The sequence below is a fragment of the Aquarana catesbeiana genome, linkage group LG07 (assembly GCF_042186555.1).
Source record: "Aquarana catesbeiana isolate 2022-GZ linkage group LG07, ASM4218655v1, whole genome shotgun sequence".
Taxonomy (NCBI): Eukaryota; Metazoa; Chordata; class Amphibia; order Anura; family Ranidae; genus Aquarana; species Aquarana catesbeiana.
In genome coordinates this window covers 9,188,327-9,207,357 of record NC_133330.1, presented here as the reverse complement: position 1 = coordinate 9,207,357, position 19,031 = coordinate 9,188,327, and the positions used below count along the sequence as shown (strand labels likewise).

The 19,031-nt window shown below is 45.1% G+C and overlaps 1 protein-coding gene across 1 annotated transcript in view; it reads right to left on the bottom strand.

The window, feature by feature from the left end:
- Nucleotides 1-4,493: 4,493 nt before the first annotated feature.
- Nucleotides 4,494-19,031, bottom strand: part of LOC141102363 (galectin-1-like) — a 56,174-nt gene continuing 41,636 nt past the window's right edge. The window contains exon 4 of the mRNA XM_073591316.1: nucleotides 4,494-4,653. Coding sequence (XP_073447417.1) covers nucleotides 4,510-4,653 — 144 coding nt within the window. The 3' untranslated portion in view covers nucleotides 4,494-4,509. The remainder of the gene's footprint in view (nucleotides 4,654-19,031) is intronic.

Sequence of the window (19,031 nt, the reverse complement as noted above, 5' to 3'; positions counted from 1 at the left end):
CAATTCTAATATTTTTGGCTCTGTACACCACCACAATGGATATGAAATAAAACAAACAAGGTGTGCTTTAACTGCAGACTTTCAGCTTTAATTTGAGGGTATTTACATCCAAATCAGGTGAACGGTGTAGGAATTACAGTTTGTACATGTGCCTCCCATTTTTTAAGGGACCAAAAAGTAATGGGACAATTGGCTGCTTAGCTGTTCCATGGCCAGGTGTGTGTTTTTCCCTCATTATCCCATTTACAAGGATCGGATAAAAGGTCCAGAGTTCATTTCAAGTGTGCTATTTGCATTTGGAATCTGTTGCTGTCAACTATCAATATGAGATCCAAAGAGCTGTCACGATCAGTGAAGCAAGCCATCATTAGGCTGAAAAATCAAAACAAACCCATCAGAGAGATAGCTAAAATATTAGGTGTGTCCAAATCAACTATTTGTAACATCCTTAAAAAGAAAGAGAGCACAGGTGAGCTCAGCAACACCAAAAGACCCGGAAGATCACGGAAAATAACTGATGGATGACCGAAGAATTCTTTCCCTGATCAAGAAAACCCTTCACAGCAGGTGTCCAGATCAAGAACACCCTCCAGGAAGTAGGTGTATGTGTGTCAAAGTCAACAATCAAGAGAGGACTTCAAAGTGAATACAGAGGGTTCACCACAAGATGTAAACCATTGGTGAGCCTCAAAAACAGAAAGGCCAGATTAGAGTTTGCCAAACATGTATTGCTGCCAATGGAACTGGTTCTCTTGTATTTATTGATCATGTGACTGCTGACAAAAGCAGCAGGATGAATTCTGAAGCATTTCGGGCAATATTATCTGCTCATATTCAGCAAAATGTTTCAGAACTCAGTGGACGGGCGCTTCACAGTGCAGATGGACAATGACCCGAAGCATACTGCGAAAGCAACCAAAGACTTTTTTATAGGGAAACAAGTGGAATGTTATGCAATGGCCAAGTCAATCACCTGACCTGAATCCGATTGAGCATGCATTTCACTTGCTGAAGACAAAACTGAAGGGAAAATGCCCCAAGAACAAGCAGGAACTGAAGACAGTTGCAGTAGAGGCCTGGCAGAGCATCACCAGGGATGAAACCCAGCGTCTGGTGATGTCTATGCGTTCCAGACTTCAGGCTGTAATTAACTGCAAAGGATTTGCAACCAAGTATTAAAAAGTGAAAGTTTGATGGATGATTGTTAATCTGTCCCCATTACTTTTGTTCCCTTAAAAAGTGGGAGGCACAAATACAAACTGTTGTAATCCCTACACCATTCACCTGATTTGGATGTAAATATCCTCAAATTAAAGCTGAAATCTGCAGGTAAAGCACATCTTGTTTGTTTCATTTCAAATCCATTCTGGTGGTGTAAAGAGCCAAAAAGATTAGAATTGTGTCAATGTCCCAATATTTATGGACCTGACTGTAATTAAGAGGTAAGATCCCCCTTTTGAAGTTAAGGCACACTCTACCAGGGTGGTTAGTGCTTCTTGGGCAGTGCGTCACCAGGCCTCCATGGCTCAGATCTGTAAGGCCGCAACTTGGTCTTCAGCGCATACATTCACAAAAATGTTATCAGGTGGATGTAAGGAGGTATGAGGGCACAGTATGCTGCAGGCAGCATTATAAGTCCTCAAGTCTGTGGGTACCCTGCGGGTTGTGTCTCCCTCCCCTCAAGTAGCGTTGCTATGGGACGTCACATTAAGTAATTACTTAAGGCTCTGTGTCCCATGATGTACGATAAAGAAAATAGGATTTTTATTACAGCTGTTCTGTAAAAATCCTTTTCTTGGAGTACATCATGGGAGTCAGAGGTCCCTCCCCTCTTTTGGGATTTAAGTATATTGCTTTGCTACAAAAACTGATGTGCTCCTGGAAGGAGGAGGGGTTATATAGGGAGTGAACTTCCTTGATTGGGTATACCAGTGTCAACACCTGAAGGTGGCCCATAACCTATTAAGTAATTACTTAAGGCTCTGTGTCCCATGATGTACTCCAAGAAAAGGATTTTACAGAACAGCTGTAATAAAAATCCTATTTTTGCTGCTAGGTGAAAGTGCTAACCACTGTGCTGCCCAAATATATATCTATTAATGTAATTTCACCAGCAGAGAAAAGTTGGGTAGATGCCACACTCCCAATTCTGGAGGCATAATAATGGTCTAGCACAGGGGTCTTCAAAACCAGTGTTTCTCAACTCCAGTCCTCAAGGCGCCCCAACAGGTCATGTTTTCAGGATTTCCTTCAGATGAAAGGGCTGTGGTAATTACTAAGGCAGCAAAACTGATCAAATCACCTGTGCAAAATAATGGTAAACCTGAAAACATAACCTGTTGGGGCGCCTTGAGAAACACTACTGAGTTTTACAATGCCTCATGGGATGTGTAGTTCCGCAACAGCTGGAGAGCCGTAGTTTGAAGATTCCTGCTAGCACAGTGATGGTGAACCTTGGCACCCCAGATGTTTTGGAACTACATTTCCCATGATGCTCATGCACTCTGCAGTGTTGTTGAGCATCATGGGAAATGTAGTTCCAAAACATCTGGGGTGCCAAGGTTCGCCATCACTGCTCTAGCATGTCTTGAAAAAAGGTGGGTTCTCATGTGCTTTGTATAATGCCCAAGAAATAATATAGGAAAACACAAGTGGGGCGTGGCACATCTTCATCCCAAATTTGGCACTTAAGATGGTCATGCACTATGCAATCTGATTGGCCAATCTCTGTACAATGCGATAATTCGTCAAAATAGGTAATGGGAAGTTGCACTTGAACAATTTAATTCAAATTATAGGAAATCAAACAGGCTCTTGCACTAAATCTAATTTTAAGATCTAACTGATTGCAGTGTATGGTCACCTTTCAAGATTGGAAAATATAAATTTATTGGGTTTAGAAACACTTCTCTGTTCTTTGTAATGTATTAAAAGATTTGGGTACAAATAGAAAAACACATTTCAAAGATATATTAGAAGTGATAGGAATGAGATTAGCATCAAAAGGGTTAATTCACTGAGAACACCTACTAATTGCCTAAAAAGACACATCCAATGAGATGAAATTAACCAATTGTATTGGGCGTGCGCTATTATCAATGAGAAAACCGCTGTTACCCTAGCACCAGTTGCAGTTTACATATTTATTATCATCTGTGTGCGCCGGTGCGCACGTTCAATTACTTTTCCGGCGCAACAGTTAAGCTGTGAACTGGCGCAGCGCATTCATCTCAGTGTTTCTGATCCTTTTCTCAGACAAGGCACCCTTTAAAATCATGGACATTTTAGAGGCACCTCCCAAATTATGGACAGTCTGGAGGCACGCTCTACAATTATGGACAGTCATCCTAAAATGTAAAAACTAACTTAATAGTTTTATATATTGCAGCAACATCCACATATAGGACACACAATGTTAGGAGGTACAATACTGACTAGTATTCCAATTTTTCTCTTCCTCCTCCTCAGTTTTTCTCCATCACTCAGCTAATGTGACCCCAAAACTGATGGAGAGCGGCAGGGGAGGGTCAAATAAGCAGACTATGCAGGCGACTGACATCCTCCTCATCAATTGATATCATTGGTTATTAGCAGGTTGGCAGCTAGAAGGTTGTAATGGTGCACAATGAAAATGTGTGGCTTTGTGTAACTAACAGGCAGGCTTCATCCATCCACCGGATTGTATACAATTTGTAGGGATTTTGCTGAGGCCCCCTGAAGAAATCTCAAGGCACCCTGGTTGAAAAAGGCTGCTTTAAGATGCTGCCGCAACTTCTATACCATTGCTTTTACTACCACCACCATCTGTAATTTATTGCCCTGTAATCTACTACACACATACACCGAGATGAAAGCTGCTCCAGTAACTCCAACCCCTAGAACTGCCCCTACTGGGGTATAAATCACTGTCACTACTACTGCCCCATACAGCTACCATTTTCCAGGATGTAAATTTACATAATTAGACTTTGTGAATTTGCATTTTTTCAGAATGTCAATGTTGAAAGTTTATGGTTAAAGCTTGGAATAACTGTATACTGCTTTCAGTCTGGAGCCAGAAAAGTTAAGATACAAGATCAGAAAGGTTTACGGTTTTAATGGAAATTCAAGACTACGCAGGCAGAATATAACATTAGCACCCTCTGTTGGTTACAGTGTGCTTGTTAAATGTAATGCAACAAACCTCCAGCAGGAGGGCGCTATGCAGCAGGCAGTGCTTTGTGAGTGACTACAGCAATCCACCCAAAGTCAGCTTAATGCCAAATAAAGTGATTGGTTTGATCAGACACAATAGAGCGCATTTGATTTTATTTGAAATGTGGTTGAAATTCATTTCTAAAAAAGCACAATTTATGTCTACATGAGCAGCAAGGATGCAGATTGGTGGTGGTGGGGGGGGGGGGGGGTTACAAAACAGGATACAAGACTTTTCTCCTCTTCATCCACTATGGCCATTTCACAGAGCCTGGATATGGACACGTGGGACGGGCCACTCTATTGTGGGATTCTTCAGTTTAGTGTGATGGACTTGAGCTGGAGGTCCACCAAGGACAAGTATGAGATCACCTCTATGGGAAAGCGGACTGGAAATGAGAAAGGATTTCCGGTAGGTAATTGTATGATGATCTTGTCTTGCTCAAACTGGAAGCAAACCTGCAAGGAAAGAGATGGTACAGGATCAGCGTGCTGGACTATAAAAAGCCAATGAGTGATGGCCATAGAGACAAAGACTACCGCCAAACCGTTCATTTCAACAAAAATCTTTCCATAAGATAGATGCATGTAGCTTGTCTTACGTATCGCAGAAAACAGTTAAAGTGATACTAAAGGTTTTTTTTTTTTAATCCTGTTCCTTTAAGGTAGTGTACTGTGTGTTCACTTACCCTTTCCTTCATTTTTGTTTGGAAGTGCTTCTTTTTTTTAGTGTGTGTTTTTGCCACTTCCTGTCCTTGTCCTAGAAGTTTGCCCCAACATCAGAGCCGTTCTGAATGGGCTTTACCTTTGCGTGCGCGCCCCCTCCACTGGGACTACATCCCCGCGGTGAGACGCTGTCCACGTTCACAGGCAAAGGAGCCGTGGGCGTGTCTAATATGCTGTAGCTCCACCTCCAATGCCATTTTATTAAACTCAATCTCTCATTAGCACAGCCCCGCCTTTACTCTGCCCCTTTTTTAGAAATTAAAGTGTCTCTAGACTGCAGTTTGTCGGCTGCAGACTATCAGAGAATGCTAGCAGCAGCTGCAACAACCTAATAAGGGAAATTTATAAAATAAAGGTAATGTTAAAAAAAAATTTTATATTGCTTTATACAATTACTGTCATTCCTTGAATATAAATTTTTTATATTGTTAATGTATTTCTGTTATTCTGTATTTTTTACATAATATGGGCATTCTGGGGAGGCAGGAATGTACGTGAATGCTGGGAGGTGTCTGCACCGAAGGCTGTTATACATTGTGAGAACAAGGCTCGTTCATACAGTCATCTGAAAAGTGGCACTGCGCATGCGCGATGCCGCTAAGCATAAAGGGAATTGTAGTTCCCATTAACTTATGATGTAGTGGCAGGGAGCGCCCTCCAACAACCGGAAGCTATGGCAATCAAACGAGACTGCAAAGGAGGAAGTGCCAAAAACAGACACACAGAAAACAGGTTTAAAATAAATTTTGGATGTAAAAATGTGTAGATTACCAATCTATGCAGCATATAGATCAGATACAGTCAGGTCCATAAATATTGGGACATTGACACAATTCTAATCTTTTTGGCTCTATACACCACCACAATGGATTTGTAATGAAATAAACAAGATGTGCTTTAACTGCAGACTTTCAGCTTTAATTTGAGGATATTTACATCCAAATCAGGTGAACAGTGTAGGAATTACAACAGTTAAAAGAGGTCAGATGGCCAAACGCTGCGCTAGAGATATGTAATTAAAATGTAAAATGATTCAAGTAGAAAAAGCAGCCAGGACCAAGAGTCTACAATACAAAACCCCAAATCGCATAATAAAAATTAGTGCAGCGCTAAAATCACTGAGTTGATAATTTCAAAAAATCTCACTAAAAGTAAATATTGACATAATGTAATAGTGAAAACCAGCTAAGAAAAACTAAAGTGGAGTACTAACTCCAAAATTAATGTTCTATGTTCTGGTGTGCTGTTAAATATAGATTGTGAATATTGAATCTCCTGTTATTAAGACCTATGAAAATAAGGATATAAAATAAATGAATAAATAAATCAAAAGTATAAGTGTACTCACATAAACAAGTGATAATATTCCTCAGCCGTGGGTAAATACACTTCAGATATACATATCTTTGGATCAGTAAAATGATACAATTCTAATAATCATAAGTGAAAGCAAAAAAAAACATATGTGATGAAAATTTAAATAAGTCCCATTGATCTTGCAAAAAGAAGAAGAATTAGCCATAGAATGATGCAGCAAACAAATGGTGAAAGAATCCCTCATCCGGTGAGACGGAACACCCGAAGTGAGTATATAATCTCCTTACCAACTAGAAAGACCAAATAGTTGGTCTCACCAAACCAAGGGAATTCGGTCTCCCAAAAACCTATGGGGCATCCAGGGCTGCTGAATCTGTATCAATCGATATCACTCAAAAACATAAAAGCAGAGAAGGCTCCCATAGTGTAGCATTTGAGTAAATTTATTAAGCTCAAAAGACATGCACTTATAGAAAGGATGCTGAATGAGCGCGATCATACACAAGCATGACAGTGGATCCAAACGGCGGCGTCTGAGGCTTCCTTCACTCACTGTCTGCTACCAAACCTTTGCCCCTGAAGAGGAAAACGTGATGACGTCAGAGATGCAGGCTCTTCCCTACGCGTTTCATCACTAGCGGACGTCGTCTGGGGATTGGCTGCAATACCAGCGTCATCACGCAAGTCATATAGTGCCACAGTGCCATCTTTACTATGGGCTGTAAGGGCACTTAAGTAGGAAATAGGCAAGTGCCTCCATTTTAACTAATGGCATACCTGGGTCAACGGAGCATGGAAAAGGAAACTAGGAGACTAAAGTGGATGCCCGTGCCATCTGGTGGCTGAAAAAATTATTGACATATTAATTCTAAGATTAACAGCGGAAAGCCAGCATCGGAAGTCTCAGCAGACACCGAACCATGGATTTCAATAAGTGCAATAGGCAATTAAAAATACGCATATATCATTCTCCTTATATCCCTTAACAAGGGATAATGATATTGATGAGACCATTAAAAAAGTGTAGGGGGATCTGAATTGAGATCATATGATCTATGGCCCAAAGACAGTCAATCAGGCCTTAGATGATAGGTTTAGCTATTCTTTGATCACTAGGTATTCCAATCAACACTACTCTGTGAAGAAGATTTTTAATAAACACTGGAATATACTGAAAAGTGATAAGATCTTGGGTCCAGTTATCCCAGACCGGCCGTTAGTCATTTATAAAGGGGCTCCTGCTCTACGTCACAGTATCACTCCTAATGTTGTGGATCCCCCTAAAAAGATCTTTCTTTCAAACGATGAAAGGTTTTTTCCCCTGCAGGAAATGTAACATCTGCCAGGTTAATTCCTTCAGGGGGAGAAAATGTGAAACTTTTGACTCTACCCAGATGAATAGATCCTATAAACATTGAGTCCTTTATTACATGCTCTACGGAGTGTGTGGTATCGCTAATTCGGTTCTCATGTTCGAAACAATATATTGGACTAACTAAAAGAGACTTACATGTACGTTTGGAAGAACACATAGGGAATATCAAACGTGGTTTTACCAAGCATAACCTCTCTAGGCATTATGCTAAATACCATGATAAAAAGATCAAAGGCACCTTGTTTTTAGCCATTGACAAAATTCAACCCCATTGGAGGGGTATCAACAAGATTAGGTCCGTCTCTCGGCTTGAAACGAAGTGAATTTTTAATATCAGATCTTATGTCCCCTTTGGCCTTAATGTCGACTGGGACATAAATTGCTTTCTTAATGATGCCTAAGAACCTCATATTTTATTTTTAATTAAAATTTTTTTTTTTTTTTTTATATTTAACTTTTAATTTTAATTTTGTATTTTTCCATAATACAATATAGTACTTAATATATCATTTTAAAGATTAAAGATGTGTTATCCATGGTACGTGTTTGATATTAATATACTTACCTTTAAGGTTAGGCATCTTTATGCACTGTTACATATATGTGTATTTTTAATTGCCTATTGCACTTATTGAAATCCACGGTTCGGTGTCTGCTGAGGCTTCCGATGCTGGCTTTCCACTGTTACTCTTAGAATTAATATGTCAATAATTTTTTCAGCCACCAGATGGCACGGGCATCCACTTTAGTCTCCTAGCTTCCTTTTCCATGCTCCGTTGACCCAGGTATGCCATTAGTTAAAATGGAGGCGCTTACCTATTTCCTACTTAAGTGCCCTTACAGCCCATAGTAAAGATGGCACCGTGGCACTATATGACTTGCGTGATGACGCAGGTATTGTAGCCAATCCCCAGACAACGTCCGCTAGTGATAAAACGCGTAGAGAAGAGCCTGCATCTCTGATGTCATCACGCTTTCCTCTTCAGGGGCAAAGGTTTGGTATCCCCCTAAATTTTGGTCCCTTAAAAAGTGGGAGGTACATATACAAACTGTTGTAATTCCTACACTATTCACCTGATTTGGATGTAAATACCCTCAAATTAAAGCTGAAAGTCTGCAGTTAAAGCACATCTTGTTCGTTTCATTTTAAATCCATTGTGGTGGTGTATAGAGCCAAAAAGATTAGAATCGTGTTAATGTCCAAATATTTATAGACCTGACTGTGTATATAAAAAGTTACCTTGACAACCCTTTTAATGCAAAGGGGGAAAAAAGGGGGGTGTGCTTCTGTGCTGCAATATTTTAGTGAGAGGGTTTGGGTGTATCTGTCACCTATAACAATGACTGGAGCCCTCAGGAGATTAATAGTTGGCTAGTTGAGTACTTCTATGCTAGCCATAGTCACCCAGAGTTCCTTCACAGGCTTCAAGGGGTTCCTTGAGTGGGGGTGGATTAACATCCCATTTGATTGTGTGCTTATTTCAGGGCCCACCACCACTTGCCAGGGCCAGCTTCATGACACCAATGATCCTTCTTACTGCCTGCAAAAGTGGCATTTTGACCACCACTGTAAGTGGAGCATTCTTACCAATAGTCACCAATATAGGGAGCATTTTTTTTCCACTGGCAAATGAATTGGTTTACCTAAGGCATTTTTTCTTAGTAAATAGGTGCTGGAACTCACCCTCCCCAGCCAATGCCCCACCCCAACCACATCCATAACCCCACCCCCAGCCACACTTTCCTTTAGAGGTGAAAATTATGCGGTTGTCAAATAGTGGGTGTGATCGAGGCTCAGAAATGTGTATCGCAGAAGGCGCAAGGTTCAGAAAAGTGAAACACACAGAGTACAGGTCTCAGGAGTATGTATTGTGCATTGCAGAGAAGTGCATATCATACAGGTTGCAGTAGCCATAAACATGTACAGTACACAACATGAAAAAGGTACAGTATGTACCATACAGCACATCATAGAGACTATGATCAGGAGTAGCGATGAGCCGAACACTCCCCCGGTTCGGTTCGCACCAGAACCTGCGAACAGACCGAAAGTTTGCGTGAACTTTACAACCACATTGAAGTCTATGGGACTTGAATGAAATCAAAAGTGCTAATTTTAAAAGCTAATATGCAAGTTATTGTCCTAAAAAGGGTTTGGGGACCTAGGTCCTGCCCCAGGGGACATGTATCAATGCAAAAAAAAGTTTTAAAAATGGTCGTTTTTCAGGAGCAGTGATTTTAATGATGCTTAAAGTGAAAAAAAAGTGAAATATTCATTAAATTTTGTACCTGGGGGGTGTCTATAGTATGCCTGTAAAGTGGCACGTGTGACCTGAATGACATTTTTAAAGGAATAAAAGTCATTTAAAACTGCTTGCGGCTTTATTGTAATGTTGGGTCCCGGCAATATGGATGAAAATCAGTGAGAAATGGCATGGGTGCCCCCCAGTCCATTACCAGGCCCTTTGGGTCTTGTATGGATATTAAGGGGAACCCCACACCCACATTAAAAAAAAAAAAAAAAAGAGAAAGGCGTGGGGCCTATACAGCCGGTGCAAACAAGACAGGGACTGTAGGTTTGTTGTTAAGTAGAATCTGTTTGTAATTTTGAACTGGTACTTTTAAAAGTGTAGCTTCAGCCAAAAAATCTATTTTTAAGCTTTTTGGAAAACATAGGGAAGGGTTATCACCCCTGTAACATTTGTTTTGCTGTCTGTGCACCTCTTCAGAAGATTTCACCTCACTTTCTGTCCCAATGACAAATGTTTTTTGAAAATTTGGGGTTTTTAGTGAAACAAGGATTGGTGATAAAGCATCAGTGGAAAGGAGAAACATTTTTTCCAACTTACATTTGTAAGTTGGATGTTTGAAAGTAGGGGCCTGCCCTATATACTCTGCAGAAATTGGGGCCTTAGGTGTTGGTGTTGCCACAACACTGTAAGTCCTCACAGTTACTCTTGGTGGGCGCAGGAACGGGCCCTGCTGTGAAATATTAGATCAAGAATTGTAATTACATGTCCCTGTTGAACGGGGACAGACAAATTGGGCCTTAGGCACTGGTGCCACACTGCAACCCCTCAGAGATGCTATAGTTGGAGTGCAGGAATGAGCCCTGCTGAAAGTATTGCATCAAAAATTGTAATTATACGCCCCTGTACAGGGGCTGAAAAATTGGGTCTTGGCCACTGGTGGCAGAGCCCAGAACCAAAAATGTTCTTACAAACTGTCAGACTTCCACTTACCAGACTGATGAGTCCGCTTGGGCAGAGGGTAGACTCCCTTACTTATCTGACTCACGGCCCCTGGTAGAGCAGACAGGAGGCACGAGAGTGCAGAATGGTATGAGAGCCTGCTGAAGAGAGACAGGGGTGGGATCAGAGATGATCATGAGACAGCAGGACAGTAGTCAGGAACACTGGTAACAGGTGCTGAGCAGGAGCAAGACAGGTAGATCGGGACTCAAGCAGGGTTCGGCAACAGGCTGGCAGCAAAGGTACAATAGGAGCAGGCAGAAGCGGAGTCAAACAGGCCAAGGTCAGGTACAGGCAGCAAACAGGAGATTCCAAGGGCAATCCGGGTTGTCAGGAGATCAGGTACACAGGAAGACAAGATAGGCAATAGCAACTAGGGCACAGGGAGCTGATGATCAGGCAGCACTGAACAGAGTGCCTGACAAACCTAAATAGGCCGGTTGGCGCAAAACGGCGTGCGCGCGCACGCCGACGCTCCCAAGCACACGCCCACGCCTGCAGGAACGCGTGCAGTAGCACGCACAGGAACGCGCACAGGCGCGCCCCAAGGCGGCCAACACCACGACCAGCAAGATGAGCTCTCTGACAGTGCCCCCTCCCTAAGGGCAACCTCCGGATGCCCAGTTGGGCCAGCTTGGAGGCATGGACATTCCTGAAAGTCTGTAAAAGTTCCGGGGCATGCAAATTGTTTTCTGGCTCCCATGAATTGTCTTCCGGGCCATACCCCTTCCATTTGATAAGATACTGAATTCCATTCCTCCTTTTCCTACAGTCTAGGATTGCCTCTACTTCGAATTCCTCTTCATTGTCAATTATGACAGGTTTGGGTGGGCCGACAGTGCGACCAGCAAAAGGATTAGCGGTAGCAGGTTTCAGTAGCGTCACGTGGAAGACCGGGTGTACTTTTAGAGAGTCTGGCAAATCAAGTTCATAGGTCACATCATTTATTTTCCTCTAAACTGGGAACGGACCCATAAAACTTAGGGCCCAATTTCCTAGAGGGACAAGACATTTTCAGGTTAGTTGTGGACAACCACACTTGGTTGCCGGGCTCCAAGATCAATTCTCCACGCCTCTTCTTATCAAACTTTTTTTATTGTAATCCTGGGATTTGGCCATAGTCTCTTGTAGGATCCTGTTGTTGGTGGAAAAGAAACTCATAGTCTCCGAGACAGCCGGAACGGAACATTCAGGTATTGAGATTGGCAGAAAAGATGGGTGGAACCCATAATTGGTGTTTGATTGATGGCAGAGTGCAAGGAGTTGTTATAGGAGAATTCTGCAACGGATAATAAGGAGACCCAGTCATCCTGAGAGAAGGCAGAGAAGCACCTGAGGTATTGCTCCAAGGTCTGGTTGGTTCTCTCAGTTTGCCCGTTCGTCTGGGGATGATAGGCGGATGAGAATGCCAGTTCGATTTCGAGGGAACCACAGAGGGCCTTCCAGAACCTTGAAGTAAACTGAACACCCCGATCGGACACGATGCTTGCTGGGACTCCATGTAGCCTAACCACTTCTTTGACAAAAATCTTTGCCGTATCCATAGCCGAAGGTGTACCCTTCATGGGGAGGAAATGTGCCATCTTAGACAGCCTGTCCACCACAACAAAAATAGTAGAGAAACCCTCGGAGGGGGGCAGTTCCACGATGAAGTCCATTGATATCATCTTCCATGGGATCTCTGGAACAGGTAATGGTTTTAATAATCCCCAGGCCTTTGTCCTGGTGTTCTTACTCCGAGCACAAGTGTTGCATGAATCCACAAAATTTTTACAGTCACAGGCTAATTGAGGCCACCAGAAGGTGCGCTGTACCAGCTCCGTGGTCTTCAGGACACCGAAATGTCCGGCCAACTTATGGTCATGACATAGTTCCATCACAGTTACCCTTAGCTTCTCGGGAACCACGATCTTGTCTCTTCACCAAAACAGGCCCTCTCTCCAATCGGTTTCAGGGTACGGAAGCATTCCCACAGAGGCCTGTCTTATCCAGGAGACAAGGTCCCCTTGGAGGAGCAGGAAGTTCCCAGAAGGAAGAATCGTATCTGGAGATTCGGTCTTCTCCGAATCGTAAAACATACGGGAAAGAGCATCTGACTTTATATTCTTAGAACCGGGCCTGTAAGTTATGTGAAACTGGAATCGTGAAAAGAAAAGTGCCCATCTGGCCTGACGAGGTCTTAATCTTTTGGCTGTTCTCAGGTATTCCAGATTCTTGTGGTCGGTGTAGACCAGAATGGGATGTGCAGCACCCTCCAATAGGTAACGCCATTCCTCCAGAGCTGCCTTGATGGCCAGAAGTTCTCGATCCCCCACATCATAATTTCTTTCCGAAATTGAAAGTTTGCGTGAAAAGAACGCTACTGGATAGAGGAGGGCCTTGGCGCCCTGTCGTTGAGAGAGCACCACTCCTACTGCGATCTCTGAAGCGTCGACCTCCAGGACAAATGGTAGGACAGGGCTAGGATGTTTCAGAATGGTTGCTGAAGTAAATAGTTTTTTGAGTTTTTCGAAAGCCGACTGGGCTTTGTCAGTCCAAGAGAATCGGGTTCCCTGCTTGGTCAATTCAGTAATTGGAGCAATGATTGCAGAAAAACCTTTAATAAACTTTCGGTAAAAATTGGCAAAGCCAATAAAGCGTTGTACCCCTTTTTTATCCATCGGAGCGGGCCAATCCAGAATAGCAGACACCTTTTGAGGGTCCATCTTAATACCCTCCACTGAGATGACCCGCAACAAGAATTGAATGCATTGACGTTCAAACTCGCATTTCTCGAGTTTTGCATAGAGCCCATGTTGCCTAAGATCAAGATGTCATCAAGGTATACTATTACATACAGATCCAGGTAATCACGGAAAATATTGTTGACAAAATGTTGGAAGGTTGCAGGAGCATTGCATAATCCAAATGGCATGACAAGGTACTCGAAGTGCCCGAATCGAGTACAGAAGGCCATCCTCCATTTGTCCCCTTTTCTGATACGGATCAAGTTATAAGCTCCACGGAGATCTAGTTTTGTGAATATGACTGGGGTTCCTAATCTTTGAAAAAGTTCAGGTACTAAAGGCAAGGAATAACGATTTTTAATGGTGATCTTATTCAACTCCCGGTAGATGCAGGGACGTAGAGTGGTCCTTCTTCTCGACAAAGAAGATGCCGGCAGCGGCTGAGGAGGTAGAAGGACGAATGAACCTTTTTTCCAAGTTTTCATCTATGTAAGTTTTTAATGTGTCTAACACCTGCTCAGTTAGCGGGAAAATTCTCCCAAATAGAACCTCAGTACCAGGTAATAGTTCTATAGGGCAGTCATACGGCCTATGAGGGGGCAAGGTTTCTGCTCCTTTTTTACTGAATACATCCAGGAAGTCCAGATAAGCTTCAGGGATGGACTGACGTAGCTCAGCATCTGAGTCCAAGCAGAGGAGTTAAGAGGTCATGTCAGAAGATTGATGTAAGCAATGCTGTTGGCAATACTCTGAGAGAAATTGAACTTCTCCTGTGGCCCAGTTGATACTGGGGTTGTGGGCCTGCAACCAGGGCATCCCCAGGATATTAGGGAAGAGAGGAGAAGAGATGGCGTCCAGACACAGAAGCTCCCGATGGTGGTTACCCATGGTGGCCAGCAAGGGGACGGTCTCTTGAGTGACCGGGCCCGAACTAAGGATGGATCCATCTGCTAGATGAACAGCAAGCCCCTGAGCCTTAGGTTGAAGCGGGATACGATGGTTGGCAGCAAAGGTCAAATCGATGAAACAGCTGCATGCACCGGAATCAATAATTACTGACATTGGAATATTCCCTCCTGGAAGCTGCAGAGTGAAGGAAAGAGCGAGATGAGAACCAGTTTTAGGTAACACAGATGCACACATTGAAGAGGCAGAACGACACTTACGCATCTTGTTGGGGCAGGCTCTTACATAGTGCCCAGATTCACCGCAGTATAGGCACAGGTTGTGGGTTCGTCTGCGCATTTTTTCCTCTGGAGTAAGCGTAGGCCGGAGCAGACCGAGTTGCATGGGTTCAGGGGGTTCTGGAGTCGAAACAGACGAAGCAGGAGGAAACTGACTGACCAGACTGGGAACCTTTGGTAACATCCAGGTGGGACGAAGCTGGCTGGTAGACCTTTCTGACCGACGCTCTCTTAGGCGACGGTCAATCTGGATGGAGAGATCGATAAGGTCTTTCAGCGACTGAGGTACTCCAACTCGAGCCAACTCGTCCTTGAGTGGGTCAGATAGCCCCATTCTGAACTGATGATGCAGGGCAGCGTCGTTCCAGTCCGTATCATCTCCAACGTCTGAAGTCTACTGCATAATCTTTGGCCGCTCTGCGACCCTGTTGCAGAGAGTGCAGTGCAGCTTCAGCAGTCGCTGTCAGTTGGGGATCTTCATATAATTGAGACATGGCCCTGAAGAAATCGTCTAGGCTATCTAGGGAGATAGACTTTTGCTCCAGAAGGTGGTGAGCCCAGGTTTGGCTCACCTGTCAGCAGGGAAATAACAAAGCCTACTTTAGTTGCTTCCAGTGAAAAAGTGCGGGGTTGCAGAGCAAAGTAGAGCTCGCAGGAATTGCGGAAGGCACAATACTTGCGTTCACTGGCAAACTTTTCCGGCGTGGGTACTCTGGGCTCTGGAGGAAGCATTACTACGGAGGGTGCAGGTTGGAATTCAGCAGAGGACGCCCCCTGGGAAGAGGAAGATAAGGCCTGGACTTGTTCCTCCAATCTAGAGTAACCTTCCTGAAGGCTTTTCACAGCCTGGGTCAGTCCTGCCAGATGTCTGCATGGTTCATCCATGGGGGAGGACCCCTGCCCGGACTCAGTCATGGCTGCCTGATACTGTCAGACTTCCACTTACCAGACTGATGAGTCCGCTTAGGCAGAGGGTAGACTCCCTTACTTATCCGACTCACGGCCCCTGGTAGAGCAGACAGGAGGCACGAGAGTGCGGAATGGTATGAGAGCCTGCTGAAGAGAGCCAGGGGCGGGATCAGAGATGATCTTCAGACAGCAGGTCAGTAGTCAGGAACACTGGTAACAGGTGCTGAGCAGGAGCAAGACAGGTAGATCGGGACTCAAGCAGGGTTCGGCCACAGGCTGGCAGCAAAGGTACAATAGGAGCAGGCAGAAGCGGAGTCAAACAGGCCAAGGTCAGGTACAGGCAGCAAACAGGAGAATCCAAGGGCAATCCGGATCGTCAGGAGATCAGGTACACAGGAAGACAAGATAGGCAACAGGAACTAGGGCACAGGGAGCTGATGATCAGGCAGCACTGAACAGAGTGCCTAACAAACCTAAATAGGCTGGTTGGTGCCAAATGGCGCGCGCGTGCACGCCGACGCTCACAAGCATGCGCACGCCTGAAGGAACGCACGCAGTAGCATGCACAGGAACGTGCGCCAACGCGCACCCCAAGGCGGCCAACACCATGACCAGCAACGTGAGCTCTCTGACACAAGCTATCAGCATGAAAATTGAGGAGGAAGAGGATTGTGACTCAGCATAACATGATAGTCACTCAGCATCAGCATAGGCAGTCTTGAAGGAATCTCACAGTAAAAAAAAAAAAAAAAAAAAAAATCAATCGGTTACATCAGCATCAGGTGCTTGGTAGCTGGTGATCCAAGACTGATTCATTTTTATGAAGGTCAGCCGATCAACCAATTCGGTGGACAGGCGCACCCTGTGATAAGATACATGCCTCCAGCAGCACCGAATGTGCGTTCTGAAAGAACGCTGGATGCAGGACAGGCCAGTAGCTCAATTGCATACTGTGCAAGCTCTGGCCAGTGATCCATCCTCAAGACCCAGTAACCCAGAGGATTTTCGGTGGGAAAGGTGTCCAAGTCTGATCTTACCCCTAGGTAATCCTGCACCATGTGAATCAGACGCTGGCGATGGTTGCTGGAACCGATCAGACCTTGGGACTGCGGACTAAAGAATTGTCTGAACGCATCGGTCAGATGGCTACCTTCTCCACAGCTCCTTCTGTGACTGACAGAAGCCTCAGCAACACGTTGTCCAGGAGGACCAGAAAATTGTAACCTCCCAGGCTCTGGAAAGGCATTGCACAAACCTTTCTGCAAGGTCTACCGAAGATGTTTCATCCTCTGCAATGGCAAGATAAGGTCTGCAACCTTACCCTTGTAACATGGATCAAGGAGGGTTGCCAGCCAGTAATCATCCCTCCCCTTGATACCACGAATATGAGGATCCTGCGGCAGGCTTTGCAGGATCAGGGAGGCCATGCAGCGTAGGTTTGCTGAGGCATTCGGTCCAGAGTCTTCTGGGTCACTAAGGATGACATGATCCGCAGCCACCTCCTCCCAGCCACATACAAGTCCATGGGTTTCTTCGGACTGTAAATAATCCCTTGAAGACTGCTGCTGATGCTGAGTGCCAGGCTCCACCTCCATGATGACAATCCTCCTCCTCCTGTGTGATCAGGGGGCATGCAGGAACACTGTCTGGATAAAGGGGGCCTTGAGAGGTAAAGAAGTCCTCCTCTTCCTCCCTCTGTTCTGCCTCAAGTGCCCTGTCCATTATTCCACGCAGTGTGTGCTCCAACAGGTGGACAAGAGGGACAGTGTCACTGATGCATGCACTGTCACTGCTCACCATCTTGTGGCCTCCTCAAATGGTGACACAACTGTGCATGCATCCCTGATCATAGCCTACTAGCGTGGGGAAAAAAAACAAGGTCCCCTGACCCTGTCCTGGTGCCATAGTCACACAGGTACTCATTGATGGTCCTCTGTTGCGTGTGCAGCCGCTGCAGCATAGCCAACGATGAGTTCCACCTGGTGGGCATGTCACAGATCAGGCGGTTCTTGGGCAGGTTAAATTCCTTTTGGAGGTCAGCCAGCCGAGCACTGGCATTATATGACCTGCGGAAATGCACACAGACTTTCCTGGCCTGCCTCAGGACATCCTGTAAGCCTGGGTACCTGCCCAAGAACCGCTGCACCACCAAGTTAAGGACATGAGCCAAACAGGGCACATGGGTCAGCTGTCCCTGTTGGAGGGCGGAGAGGAGGTTGGTGCCATTGTTGCAAACCATCATACCTGCCTTAAGCTGGTGTGGCATCAACCACCTCTGAACCTGCCCCTGCAGAGCTGACAGAATCTCTGCCCCAGTGTGGCTCCTGTCCCCCAAGCACACCAGCTCAAGCACCGCATGGTATCTTTTTGCCTGCGTGCTTGCATAGCCCCTTGAATGCCTACGGAGCACCGCTGGTTCCAAGGACAAATCAGCACAGGAAGAGGCCATGGAGGAAGAAGAAGGAGGGGGTGGAGGAGAGAGGTGTGGCAGAATCACCACTAGTAGAATTGTGGAGGCGTGGTGACAGAACAACCTCCAACACTACTGCACCCTGTCCTGCATCCTTCCCAGCTGCCAGAAGAATCACCCAATGCGCGGTGAAAGATAGGTAACGTCCCTGTCCATGCCTGCTGGATCATGAGTCAGCGGTAATATGCACCTTACCGCTGACCGCCCTGTCCAGCGAGGCCAAGACATTGCCTTCCACATGCTGGTAGAGAGCTGGAATCGCCTTCCTTGAGAAAAAGTGGCGTTTGGGAACCTGCCAATGAGGAACCGCACATTCCACAAAATCACGGAAGGGGGCAGAGTCTACCAACTGAAAAGGCAGCAGTTGATGTGCTAGCAATTTAGCCAAGCTAGCATTCAACCGCTGGGCATGTGGATGGCTGGGAGCAAACTTCTTTTGCCGGTGCAGCAGCTGGGGCAGGGAAATTTGCCTGGTACAATCTGATGTCGGTGTACCGATAGCAGATTGCCCGCAAGTACTTGGCTGTGACACACCTAATTCTACATCTTAATTACTCTCAGAGCAGGTTTCAGAGAGGACTGAAGGTATAGTGGGGTTGGAGATCCCAGCTGATGAGGAGCAAGGAGAGGTCCGCTTTGTTCTTTGGTGTGGGTCTTTTAGGTACGCTTGCCAACGAACTGCATGGCAGGTCGACATGTCTGGTCAAGCATGTGGTGCCCAAGTGGGTGATGTTTTGGCCATGTGAGATATGCTTAAGACATATGTTGCAAATGGCAGCGGTGGGATCTGATGCACTTGTCTCAAAAAAGGCCCACACCAAAGAACTTTTGGAATAACACGCAGAGACAACAGCGCCCTGCACATGCAAAGCTCTGCGG